This window comes from Syngnathus typhle, linkage group LG8, assembly GCF_033458585.1.
Source record: "Syngnathus typhle isolate RoL2023-S1 ecotype Sweden linkage group LG8, RoL_Styp_1.0, whole genome shotgun sequence".
Classification (NCBI taxonomy): domain Eukaryota; kingdom Metazoa; phylum Chordata; class Actinopteri; order Syngnathiformes; family Syngnathidae; genus Syngnathus; species Syngnathus typhle.
Genome location: NC_083745.1, coordinates 758,522 through 771,993, shown reverse-complemented (window position 1 = coordinate 771,993; position 13,472 = coordinate 758,522). Strand labels below are relative to the sequence as shown.

The following is a 13,472-nucleotide window of genomic DNA, read 5'->3' as shown; positions in this document are numbered from 1 at the left end:
CTTCTGTCTCATAAAGATGGATGGATGGATGGATGGATGGATGGATGGGTGGATGGGTGGATGGGTGGATGGGTGGATGGGTGGATGGGTGGATGGGTGGATGGGTGGATGGGTGGATGGGTGGATGGATGGATGGATGGATGGATGGATGGATGGATGGATGGATGGATGGATGGATGGATGGATGGATGGATGGGTTGGTGGATTGGGTTGGTGGATTGGGTTGGTGGATTGGGTTGGATGGATGGATGGATGGGTGGGTGGATTGGGTTGGATGGATGGACGGATGGGTGGATTGGGTTGGATGGATGGATGGATGGATGGATGCATGCATGGATGGGGGAAAACAATTCTAACAAATGCCCCAGTTGTCTTATTAAAACGTGAACACTATCACACCAAAGGCTTTTACTCTCCACACACACACACACACACACACACACACAGACACACACACACACACATACACACACATCAAGCTTGTGACATAGCTAGTTGTTGTCACTGTCAAGGGCTGTCAGGACAAGGCAAGGGTAAATATTAGCCTGATTAATGCATGTGGCATTTATGCAAAGGACATGGTGAGATCGCTGCTTTCACCTGCCTATTTGAATGCACAATGTGTGGAATATATGTGTAATTCCAAAGTGTTGAGTCTGCAATGCACTCATTAATCTGTCGGTGGCCTTTGGGCGCTTTATGAAGTCCTGATTGCGCGTCATTGTTTTGGCTTCATTTATGGAAACGCCCAGCCTGTAATCACGCTTGCAAATACACAGCTTTCAAAAGGCGAGCTGCCATTCTCATCACCAAGTCTATTTGAAATCACCCGGAGCGGAGCCATCAGCGCTCACACAATAGCAATCAGAGGCTCGCTCGCTCGCTCGCTCGCTCGCTCGCTCGCCTGACTACATTAATAATATTAATAAAAGGGCAAAGTGAATGTGTGGGCTAAGAGGTGGCGTGGCGTGGCGTGGCGTGGCGTCGGGGCTGTCTTGAAATCCTCGAAAGACGTCCGTCTTTGTCTCACAGTCTTCTTTCTCTTTTCATTATTGGCTCGTTGAAAGTGAAGGCTAATGACAAAATAGCAGACTAATTCCTGTAATTACGTGCGTGTTTGTCAGAGAAAATCTCCAAATGACAGCACTTCCTTTCTCCGCTCTTTAAGCCGCTAGCTTTGGGGGCGCCCAACGTTGTTACTAACAAAGCCTTTTATCCACAAGTGGTGAATTAGTTGAGGTATACATAGACGGACGGAGGTGGCAAAGGAAAAGTGGCAGGCCAAGAGACTGCTTGCAAAACAAACGTGACCCGTAGCAGGCCGAGAGACTGCTTGCAAAACAAACGTGACCCGTGGCCGGCCGGCCGGCCGGCCGCCTTCGCTTGAGCTGAGCGCAAAAGACAGGAAGCTACTTTCATTTGACTTCATGTCAATAATGGGCAAACACCTTCACAACATTTCACAAGATAAGACAAACATTGCAATCAAGTTGACCTATGTCATCCAACTTTACGTGAGGAGGTTGTGTCACGTTTTTTTTTTTCCTTTCGTCACTTCCTGATTTCTGGGAGTGAAGGAGCCGCCCCATTACCGTAGCAACGGCGATTGGAGGAAAATGGGCCATGCCTATGCAACCTGCCCACAAATGCACTGTGCAGGAGTACAAAAAGCAACTCGAGGGGCTCTTTAATGCTACTTCTGTAAAAAGAATATGGTCAATTTGATGGGTCCTATTGCCTTTTTTCCAGTCTTTCACAGCAGCAGTTTGCACGACCCCTAAACGGGTTGCCGTTCAATGGCAGGGCACACGCACACAAACAAGCATTCAGTCGCATTCGCACCGACGGACAATTTAGAGCGCTCAATCGACCTACCTAGCGTGGGAATTGCAGATGGGGGGGAAAACATGCACTCACGCCAACTCCACTTGGAAAGGCCACAAGACAAATGGAAGGACCTCTGCGCCTCCGAATTGTGAGACGTGCGTATTAGTCGTAGTATTCGTAGCCTTTGCTCAATACTGGGCAACTTTGGCTTTGTACCTTTTGGCCATTCTTCCTGGCAGCATGCACCTCCCTCCGGAAGTGGCGGATGGGGAACATCGGTCATCTGCCGAGATATCCAACCCAAACGGAGCGTTGGCAAATGAGCTTCCCAATGGCTTGCATTCTGGTGGAAGACCTACAAAGCAGCAGAAATCTTTCCAAATGCCTCATGATCAGAGGAATCAATCATTTGGAATGCACCGGTTTATTCATGAGAATCTGACAGTGAAGAGTTGTAAAGGATTAGAATACACTTTATTCAATGGAATGAGCAGACAACGACACGAAGCAACAGAAAAAGGAAGGATCCGATGAACGAGAAAAAGTACATTCAGGAGTGATTGACTTAGTATTGTGCGGAGAAGCAAATACGGCGCTTGCTTTACGACTCGGGAAAAGAAAGGTGGTCACGTTCCGCCTTAGACTGGACAAAACGTTGACTCGAGTTGACAGGATCAACTGGTAGTGGACGTCCCCCTCTTTCTGACAAATGGGACACCATGAGCAACTCCAGATGGATAGATTCAAAGTAAGAAAGTACCCAGTCCACGTGATTCCATTTGATAATTGCAATAGTACAGTATAGAGTAGAGTGATGTGGTGCTCGTTTGACAGCTTCCCTCCCGAGCAGCTGTCAATCTTGTTTTTCCTCGGATGCATTTGGGTTTGCGAGCCATGCAAAGCGTGCATTGCGGGAAGCGGCGCCGACCGCAGCCGCACGTGCCCTGCTGCTGCTGCTGCTGCTGCTGCCAGACTACAATTGGCATTTGATATCATTGACAGAAAAGTGCCCTTTTTGCCTGCCATCGGCGCAGAATGCTGGGTGACAAGCCTGCACGGCATGGAAATCCCACAATAGAGGAGAACCCGCAAAGTCCTTTTCAGTGCTCTACACCTCTTGAAGAGATCAATGTTATCGGAACAGTATTAAAACAGGAGCATGGCTCCGTCGTGACTGGATTCACATTTCCCACCAACATAGGTCTTACTGAGTGTGTGCAAATTGTGGTCAATAACATTTCGACTGGCCCAACAACGCAAAAGTGAAAGACAATCGTACGGCCATCGTAACGAGGTCCGGGACTTGTCTGGACGGCAAACTATTCGATAAGAGTTGAGAACGTTCCAAAATGCCTTCTTGTCAACGCCGCTTGACCTGTGCGCTGTATTTCCCGAAAGGTAAACAAACAAAAGCCAAAGGAAGGCAGGCAGGCAGCCACGCAGGCAGGCTATTGGCCCTCCATCCATACCTCCCTCCCTCCCTCCCTCCCATCCTCTGCCCGACCACAGACTCATTCCCTTTCAATTTAACCTCGGCCATTTTGAGAAACACAACATTTGGCCTGCTATTCAGTGATTGACTAAATGAGGGAAGCCATTTGATGGTCTGAATTCTGTTGATTAGACATTCCATTGCCCTCTTTTTGGAAGAGGCGCAAGCTGGCAGTGTTGTGACAAAATGGAAGCATCATGAATGAAAGAAAGAAAGAAAGACCTGTTTGTCTTGGGCCTGCCACGCCACGCCACGGCGGCTTTCATGCTGTGCTCAATGAGAAAAGTCGACGCACGCTAAGGCTACAAATCTGTACACTATTTCAAGACTGTCTATACAGAAATAAACAACTCTTACTCTGTGACACTAAATCTGCGCCTATCCAACGGAGAAAGTAACGAATGACTGGAAGGAAGCATGAAGAAATAATGATGGATTTGAGTGCAACTGCAGCCTTTGTCACCGTTGAGCCTCTTCATTTATCTTTCACCATTTGACCTTCAAGACTTTCGGTTCAAGGCCCGCGTGCTCTGGCCTTTCATGCAAAGAGCGCGAGCCCTACCAACCTCACATTTGCCCAAACGACAAAGGTGGCCGTGCTCAATTGCATTTGGGGGACGCTTGAACGGAACGAGCCAAATCCAATGGGAATTCAGAAGACCAATAAGCGTACTTGCCACCCAGGTTTACGACTTGCACGTGAGCTCTTTTCTGCTCATTTACCATTCACAGCTTCAGCATTTTGTTTTGTTTTTTTCAATGCAGATAATCCACACCTTGTTTGCGTCAGCTAATAAGAGATCAGGCCTAAAGCGTACATTGGAATGGGCCGGCCGGCCGGATTGGTTAAACGACTGGCCTGAATTGCTATTACTATATGGATCGGGCCAAAAGTCAATTTAGTACACGTAGGACGGATGCGGCCGAGGCCTTTTTCGGCCTCCTTCCTTAGAATTTTCGGCCTCCTTCCTTAATGGCTGAGGAAGTCAATACTGGCCTTGACTGTGCGCCCGGTGGACACGTCCACCGCCACGGCCCGAATCTCGGTGTCGCCAAACTGCATGAGCGTCTGGATCTCGCGGCGCGGGGCGGCGCTTTCCGTGCCGCTCACGTCTAAGCGGAGAGAGCCGCACTTCTTGACGCCCGACTCGCTGATGAAGGCCACCTTCTCCTTCTCGGCGCAGTAGACGTGGATGACGATAATTTGCTGCGAGGGCTTGGCCGGCGTGTAGCTACGCTTGACCATCTCGCCCAGCGCCACCGACTGGTCGGCGGCGATGAAGGTGTCGAAAACGTCCGTGCACCAGCGCGTGCCGTCCTTCACCAGCAGCTTCTCGGGAGGATGCTTGCCCTCCACAAAACGATTGAGGACGCCCACGCCGTAGGTAAGTGGCGAGCGGCGGACTTTGATGATGCTGGGGTCTAAGCCGAACAGCACGGCGCCCTTCAGGATGGTCAGACCCACGTCGTGGGGGATAATAATGCGACTGCGGCCCTGAAGCATGTTCTGGACGGCCTGCTGCAGCAGAGCCGACTCGGCGAAACCTCCCACCAGGAAAAGGAACTTGATGTCGCTCACCTCGGGTTTCTCGAAGAGCTCATCTGCGGGGGACACCGAATCCCATGGGTTTATTCATAGCACGCGTCATCCTGGTTTCCGGCTACCGCGCCAGCCGTAAAAGTGTATCTTACTGAGATGTTGAATGATGTGGTCGACGGTGGGCTTGAAAAGGGAATTCATGGCGTCGGGACTCATCCTCAGCATGCCCTGCGATGACCACTTCACAAAATCCACACTGCAGAGAAAAGGGGGGCTTCGATGACGTAGGTCACAGCGGAGACGATGGATTCGGAAGAGAATGGACCGAATCCAGAACTTTTTGGCCAGCCCACTCACTCACTCACTCACTTACTTGCTTTTGCGCAGCGCATGTTCCACACTGTGGCCCCTGAACTTCTTGTAGTAGTCGATGAAGGAGAAGGGCAAGTTAATATTGAGCGGGTTGGCCCTGCCTGGTGCCGCCGCCCGCTTCCGCGATTCAAAGGCAATCATGAGGTCCACCCAAGCGGCTGGCCGCTTGATTTTGAACTGGTCGATGAAGTCCTGGCCAAAGATCTGACACAGCAGCTTCTCAAATTCATAGTCGATCCCCAGAGAGCCGTACGGTCCGCCTGATGTGGAAAACCAGTGAGCTGAGTGAAAAGCCAAAAGAAAAGCGTGCAGAGAAGTAGTCAGGAGAAAGAAAAAAAAAAAAAAAAAAGGTACCAGAAGCTTTGTACAGCTCTTTCAGATGTCCTTCTGGGAGACGGATCTGATGGACAGTCAGGTCCACTGTCCCGCCTCCACAGTCCACCACCACATACCGGTCACCTGCGTGTAAAAACCAAACAAACAAACAAACAAACACAATACAGAGTGTTTGGAGAGCTCCAACATGATGAGATGATTCCTGTAAATGATTCCCCCCACATGCATGGACTTGTATCCTTCATTGGGGTTGGATTATATTCCCAAATGTCACATACAATATTCATACGGGATGGATGGATGAATGGATGGATGGATGCATGGGATGGGATGGGATGGATGGATGGGATGGATGGGACGGAGGGGGCCAATAGGGTCCCAAATCGGTGTATGTGTACAAGTGAGGCCCACTGAAATCCATCAGGGAAAAACCTGGATAGACATTCAGTATGGCAATTTGCACAAAAGCAGTGGCTTGTATATATGTATATTCCACATAAAACGGGCGTGCTGGCACCACTTCCTGACTTTGGGAGAATTTGGACCCCCCCTTTGTTCTCACACTTGATTGATGGTGGCTCGTGGCTGAACGTACATTAGTGGTGTTGCTCAGCCATAAAAATAGATGAAGTAAGGGCATCATTGTTGAAGCTGCAGTTTGGAAAATACCCTTCACTGATTTTCAGAACCTCTTGGGAATAGAACTGGTTGGTTCATCTAAATGCTAAAGTAGGACTGCATCAGAGGAAAGAGCAAGAGAAGCAGAAGAAACAGAAGGACAGACAGGCAGGTGAAAAGGACGCTACCTTCTTCCAGCTCCGACCAAATCTCCCCTATGACATTTTCCACCAAGAAGGTGCGACTTTGCCGGTTGCGCCGAACATGCTCCTTGTTGGCTGCTTGTTAACGGGAAAAAGAGTTTGTGAGAGTGTGATAAGGAATGCGATGCCAAGCTCTGCTCTGCTTTGTTTTGTTTTGCCAAGCCAGCACCAAAGACACATTGGCTCGGTTCAGAGGCAGCGCATAAAACAAACATTTGTTGAAAAAGAACACAACAGAACATTGAAGAAAACAACTATTTCGCCTTGGTTTCGATTCGATGAGATTTTTTTTCCATCCACCATGCATCTATCGGAATGTAAAATGAAGCTTTGTTTACCATGGCCCGGAGAAGCTACAGGAGAACGGAGGATACAGCAGAGCAGAAAAATGTAAGTCACAGGAAAGAAAGACTTTGAGTGATTGGAAAAGACGACTTACCTTGGCTCATTGTACTGTCAACATTGTCTGTGAGACTGCAGCCGTTCGGAGCGGCCGTCTGGTTATTCAAATCCACCATCTGGTGAAGGCGGAGCTTACGGCAGTAGATGGACGCCGCCTCGGGTTCCAGGGCAATGATCAGTTGCTCCGGGTTGTCACGGGGCACCAGACCCGACTACCAAAAGGAAGGAAAGATCACCTTGGAATAACATTGCACTGCACATGGAAACCAATCAAACAATATTAGGTCAGGAATGAAGCATGAACAGAACAGAGGCCTGTTTTTGGCCTTCTCTCCATAAACCCAGAGAACCCGTGACCTTATTTCAAAGTGCACTCTTTCAAAGAATCAGGACCATCCAATTACGTCCGAGGGCTTGGCTGGTCTATAAACGACGGGCTGCGGATGACGTCATGGCCCCGGGAGACGGCCTGAATATTGGATGGCTCTTGCCTCCCTCCCTCCCTCCCTCCCTCTTTCCTCTATGACGGAAGCAAGCTCAGTGCCAATGCTGAGTCACTGCAGATGCCCAACCCATCCACTGCTCCCTTTCTCACATTCAGCTCACGCCGCCACCACCACCACCACCACCACCACCACCACCACGCTGCCCTCCCTCCCTCCCTCCCTCCCTCCCTCCCTCCAGACACATGGCTGATAAGCGCTCCAAGCCCTGCCTTTTCCTTCCTGTGTCTGCACCCATGAAATCGTCCACATCCCGCTTCCTTTTTCAGGAAACATGCAAGTGCAACAAAAGGACAACGGCACACCGTGATGTCATGGCCCAAAACACAAAGAGCGACTTCCAGATGCGACGCAGTGCAGCCGACGGCTCATATCAGAGCGATAAAGGAGAAGCGACGCTCATTGACATAACCACCAGCGTCTGGAAGATGCGGCGTTAGGAGAAGCAAAATATGCTCAGTGCCAGTAGCATAGGTCCATGCGCAACGTCGCGTCCCATCTTAACCCTGGAAAACAGGCGTGGGCGTTTCTCCATTGCATACGTTTGGATGTTTGAAATGGAATTCAGAGATCACCTTATAAGCAGCTTCCCTCATGAATTGCTTTGCTGGCATTTTCCAGATGGCAGGAACGGTGATGACCCATCGGACATCATTATTGTCAAAGTCGCCACCCGTCTGGTCGCTCAGCTCCTGCGAGGCGAAGAGCAAACACGCCAGTCAAATACGGATGGATCACTTCCATATACGGTACCTACGCATGCGTGCATCTAGGTAGCATTTGTATGGATCGGGTCGGTCGGTGGGGTTTTTTCCTCCTCCCGACACGTCGGCCTTTTGTTGAGAACGCAATAGGTATTCGGAGGTGCACGCTCAGTTTAAGTAAGAATTTGTGTCTGCAAATACAGGGTGCCCTCAACGCTGATCCTTCCTCATCACCTTGAGTGCTTGCTCCTTAAAGAAAGCCAACGCATAGGCAAAGATGTCCAAAGCTTTCACGCGCTTCCCGTTGGCTGCCTGGAGATCTGTGTTGATGGACAGATTCTGTTTGTGGGGATGATGATGACAAACACACACACACACACACACACACACACACACACAAAGTAAAGGTCACTTTTACAGGGATCCATTTCCTGGGTTCTGTGAGCATGCTTCTTACCGCTGTGGTATGGAGTTTCATTTTGAATTTCTCCAGGTAGAGCCAGTGCTTGGACTCACTGGGCTCCAGGTCATGGTAAAAGTCACGGGCTGCGTAGCCAAAACTGTGAAACTTTCTGTCTGGGGTCAGCAAGATTGTGGTTGGTGTCTTCTGGTTGGACACTCCAGGATCACCACCCTCCCATCGCCTGGGGTGCAAATGAAAGTAGCTTTGACTTTTTCTCCTTTTGTCCATGAGAAAATTCATGGTTGGAAACTCAAACGATCAACATACCTCATGGTGTGAATGCACTCGGGCTCCTTAGTGAAGGCATAAGCGTAGCCGCTGGACGTCGTGCCAAAGTCGATGGCCACCACCACCACAAAGGCCATTCCCGACGGAACCTGCTCCTCGGCGTCATTCTGCCGCCGCCGCGCAACGGAAAGGGACGCGAGTTAGCCCAGCTCGTAGCACGCGCGTTCGCAACCGGTGCAGAAGAATTGCCTGAATATGGGTGGGCGACAGCGGTGTGATTCCAGGGTCGCCGATGCTCTTTGCCGGAGATGGGTTCGCCATTTCATCTGGACAAAGAGGAAAAAGGACGCATGAATACCATCTCAACTTTCATCATGTAAGAATAAGATCAAGTGGAACGTCAAAGGTCCCTGCCGTCATACAGTTCCGTATCCGTATTGAACCAAAAGTCCCTCCAAAGTGTTACAAGACATCACCCAAGATGAAAAAGAAAGAGAAGAAAAAGGGATCAGTTCATGTTGCTTTTTGGAACGGTTCAACAGCTTGTCCATCCATTCAGTCAAAGTCATTTTCAAAATGACTTGACATTTGAATTGAATGACAGAAAGTGCGTAACCATTAGTTGTATTTGTCTGTCTTAATAGCCTCCACTTTTTAGTGTTGTGTGAACGCACACAATCATAATCAATTTGTCGGACCAAGCATGTTGTCGAATTGTCTCGCAGCATGACGTTCTCGTGTTATCTAATCCTTTTATGGAACCAGCCAGCCATCCAGCGAGTGAGTGAGTGAGTGAGTGAGCACCCTCATTTTTCCCACCCCTATGGAGAAGATGAGTGCTTTCAAGTCCCACAATACACTTTGGCAAGCAATTAGAGAGGCGAATTACAGACCACCCGTGGCTACACCCGCAATCCAATTTCAGAGTCCCCAAATCCCCTTGACAACCTCCCCGAAATGAAATCGACGGCAGAAATACATGATTGACTTTGACTCTTACCCGTAGGCGAGTCCAAAAGTGTATCACGCGGATGATACTACATATGTACAGGAGGACAGTAGGGAATGGTCATGGGCAGCAAGGCTTTCGACGCAGATCTAAGCCCTAACTTCTACGATGCATCTTGCCAACAAAAAGAGTCCGATTGCTTGCATTCAATTTGATGAACCCCATTCGTCTTGCTGGCACTGCTTCCTGCGTGTCGTCGATGACAAGTAGTCATCGGGGCTTCTCATTTCACACTAATGATCCCGTTTCTCTTTGGTGCCATTTGTCTGAAAATGCTCGAAAGGAGAAGCAGGTCGGAAAAGGGATGGAGCGTTACCGCTGAAGCTTGATTCTACGCCACTAACCCGAACATGGTCTGCTCGTCCTAAATACATTTTCCACAAATATTTTTTTTAATGGACGATATAAAGACTACCGAAATGATTTTGTTTGATTTCATTTCTGTGATTCATTTCAAGGCTGTTAGAATAGGCTTGGTTGGCACAAACTGGGTAGCTTGAACCATGCTGTTATCCTGCCTGCTGCCACGCCACGCCACGCCATGCGATGCGACCCTTTGCTTGCTTTCACTGCCTTTCCCTTCTCCATGACACTCTTTGCACATAGTACGTAGGAGTTGAGACTGCAAGGTCACGCATTATCACACAGGCTCGCAAGAGAGGGGTAGAAGAGCAGGAATCCCGGAGGGTGAGACCTTCTTGCGCAGAGAAGGCTCCACAGCTACGGCTCCATCTTGCTGGAAAATAGTTCAAGTGAGCAGGCAGCCTCCTAGTCATTACTATTAGCATAGCGAGGGAAGAGAAGAAGGTGCAAGCTCCACACAGGCAAAATGTGCTTCTCATGTGAAGAGTTGCAAAGCCAGTCTCAAGCCAAAATAACAACCACAACCACTACTGGAAGTCATTCAAATGGTGAGTATGCCTTGTTAGCATAGGCTTGCCTGAGCTAATTTTGGTCACCACTTGACAAACACTGCAGGCAGGGCATGACAGCTAACAGTAGCATGACAGAGGATTCCACTATAGGTCTGACTGGCAGGGGTGGTTGGCATCACAGAAAGTAGGGCAAGGTAGGGTAGGGCAGGGCAGGGCAGGGCAGGGCAGGGCAGGGCAGGGCAGGGCAGGGCAGGGTAGGGTAGGGTAGGGTAGGGTAGGGTAGGGTAGGGTAGGGTAGGGTAGGGCAGGGTAGGGCAGGGCACCTCTGCAGCTGATGGAGAGAGAGAGAAAGGTCCAGATCGCTTATGGCAGTGTCGGCCGTTTCAACTAGCTCCAAGTACGATAGTCAACAAAAGGCATCTTAATCCCGTTTTCTGTCCCACTTGGCTTGCAGGTGAGCTGGTGCCTGTGATGGAAGAGATGTGGTGGTGCACCATCAAGCTGGTTGCCAGCCGCTTGGCAGGGTACAAAAGAGTCAATATCAAGCTGAAAAATGAGGGCATTTTTGTTTGAAAACATCATCAAGTAGCAATGGGTCTATCTTTTTAATGGTAGCAGCGAAGACCAATTGACCGTAATTCAAATGGACTATGGAATGCATATCCGGCAAGCCACCCATTTAATGATCATTTAGGCTAACAGTAGCTACAATGCTCTTCATCACACACCAGCGTTCTGTATTTGGCTTTAGTTCATTTGATGAAAGTGCTCCGAATAGGTCAAATAGCGACGCTTTGAGATGCGTTGTTGGCAAGCAAGCAAGCAAGCAAGCAAGCGCAGATGCAGCCAAGCGTGAAACACTGCGCTACCTGACATGGTGCAGACTTTTTTTTTTTTTTTTTTTTTTTGCTGCAGTGTCTCAACTCTGGTGGGATGGGCCGTGATCCAGCTCAGTACCGTAATCAAGCAGCCGAGGGGCATTATTAAAGCGTCGGAAATGACAAAAGATGGCAAAGTGAACTCCAAAAGGATGCTTAAGTAAGGAGGAAGCAGGGCGAGGCGAGGCGAGCCGAGGTCGCTCCACACTGCAGTTAGTTCCCCTATGAGGCAATGGCGAACGCGACCGACCGACCTTACGGTGTGCTCTGCTCCATAACACTTTCCAGAGTTCCCACGGATTTCTTTCAAGAGCAAATCATGTTGAAGCATGCACTTTCAAGCACCAATTGCATTCGGGCACACGCCATACCTGTTATAATGTTGTCTTCTTTCGTCGTCATCGAGCCTTTGCCGTGCTTCTCCCCGATGCAGCTACACCAGGCAATCGGCTTGTTTTTAGGGGGAGAACACAAGCAGAGGTCAAATCACATACAAAGCTAAGAGCGAGGGGGGGGGGGGGGGGGATTGCAACTTCACTTCCCCTTGCAACGTCCCGTGGTCGGGAAGATAAAGCACATGGAGCAATGGAAAGGGACGGACGACCTGCTCTCTGAAGTCAGGGAGGGAGACAGGGAGGGAGGGAGACAGGGAGGGAGAAAGGGAGGGAGAAAGGGAGGGAGCACCGAGGATGTTGGGACCCCTCATTGCCGCGGCTGCACTCAAAACCCCGCCCATCACATTCTCGGCTGTCCTAGCCTGGAATAATCCCTGCTGCTGCATGGTGCTGCTGCTGCTGCTGCTGCTGCTGCTGCTGCTGCTGGTGCTGGTGCTGGTGCTGCTGCTGGTGCTGGTGCTGCTGCTGGTGGAGGTGCCGCAGTTTGGCGCAGGACCCCCCTCCCTCCACACATAAGCATGCATATGTTGATCCCAATGAATTAGGATGGTAGTTGAGGGCCCCATTAGTCAAAGTCTGCTTTATTGTCAATCTCTTCACATGGCAAGATACACAAAGGTTCGCTTTTTATGGTCAGTGATGTGTAGCATGAAAACTCATTTCCTCGGCAATGACCGAAAGACCAAGATCCCGGCCGGGTAGGCTACGAGCGGCCGAAATAAGTTTCCTCTACGGCGTAGGTGTCAAACCCGAGGCCCGGGGGCCAGCTCTTTGGGAAGTTGTCCTTGTGGGGAAAGTCTCCTCATCCGGCCGGGCTGGAGTGCAGCTAGGCGCTCTTGTGGCTTTTTCAGGATCCGGGTTTCTTGGCAAAGGCTGCTGCCAATTTCCAACGCAGTCGAAGGTTGTGACCGGCTGGAGGTTTTCTAGAGTCAACAGTGATCTTTGTCTTGTCAACACGGATGAGCAAATTGTTTACCTTGCACCGACCGCTTCACCAGATGTTTCCACTCATCCCAGTTGAGTAACAACAGCGGTGTCCTCCGCATTTTTCTCAAGTGAGGTTGGCTTGTGAGAATGTCTAGCGGTTATTTGCATGGGAGGCCCGACCGAGTAACCCGCTTTGCAGGTCAAACGCTGGGCTGGGCTGGGCTGGGCTGGGCTGGGCTGGGCAGGGCAGGGTTGATGTGAAATTCCTCCAACAAAGTGACTTGCCACAGACATCCATGCTTTCGGTTGACGTTTTGTCACGTGCGTCTCATTGGTTTTTCTGTATTGACTTCTCGTGGCGGCGGCGGCGGCGGCGATCAAGCCATCAGTTGCCTCGTCACTTTGCGTGTATTTACTTGCTGCAACTTGCCTCGTCGGTTTTGGGGCTATTTAGTCGTTGCTTCCTTTCAGTCATTGTCCTTGTCTCGTCTCGTCTCGTCTCGTGTCCCGTTTTCCCCCAATCCTGACTGGTGCCTGGAGTACATGACACCACCCTATTTGTGCCTAGCCTAATCAAGTGTGCACTCATGGCTGACAGTTTTTTTGTTGGCCAATGTGCTATAATGGGCAACATGCCAGACAGACAAAAAAGGGGGCGGATGCATGATGGCGTGGCGAGGCGTGGGGTGACCATTTGCCC

The 13,472-nt window shown here is 50.1% G+C and overlaps 1 protein-coding gene across 6 annotated transcripts; it reads right to left on the bottom strand.

Annotated features, from left to right (window-relative positions):
- Window positions 1-2,279: 2,279 nt before the first annotated feature.
- On the bottom strand, window positions 2,280-12,062 carry hspa12a (heat shock protein 12A). 6 transcript variants are annotated; one of them, XM_061285498.1, is made up of 13 exons: window positions 11,822-12,062; window positions 8,938-9,014; window positions 8,728-8,855; window positions 8,455-8,641; window positions 8,232-8,336; window positions 7,869-7,985; window positions 6,828-7,002; window positions 6,727-6,741; window positions 6,374-6,466; window positions 5,586-5,690; window positions 5,233-5,491; window positions 5,012-5,115; window positions 2,280-4,921 (listed from the first exon to the last, which is right to left on the bottom strand). In XM_061285498.1, the coding sequence occupies exons 1-13, from the start codon at window positions 11,850-11,852 to the stop codon at window positions 4,290-4,292; spliced, it is 2,028 nt and encodes a 675-aa protein (XP_061141482.1). In that variant the 5' UTR covers window positions 11,853-12,062; the 3' UTR covers window positions 2,280-4,289. The 6 variants fall into 6 exon arrangements, with proteins under 6 accessions (XP_061141482.1, XP_061141483.1, XP_061141485.1 ...); XM_061285499.1 differs by having other exon boundaries at window positions 6,374-6,463; XM_061285501.1 differs by lacking the exon at window positions 6,727-6,741 and having other exon boundaries at window positions 6,374-6,463.
- Window positions 12,063-13,472: the final 1,410 nt, after the last annotated feature.

Bases quoted from the DNA above. Each gene is read 5' to 3' on its own strand.
- hspa12a (XM_061285498.1), bottom strand. From the start codon at position 11,852: ATGACGACGAAAGAAGACAACATTATAACAG. The intron at 5,691-6,373 runs GTAGCGTCCTTT...TTTTACACGCAG, and splicing joins TTGGTCGGAGCTGGAAGAAG to GTGACCGGTATGTGGTGGTG. The intron at 4,922-5,011 runs GTAAGATACACT...TGTCCCCCGCAG, and splicing joins CCACATCATTCAACATCTCA to ATGAGCTCTTCGAGAAACCC.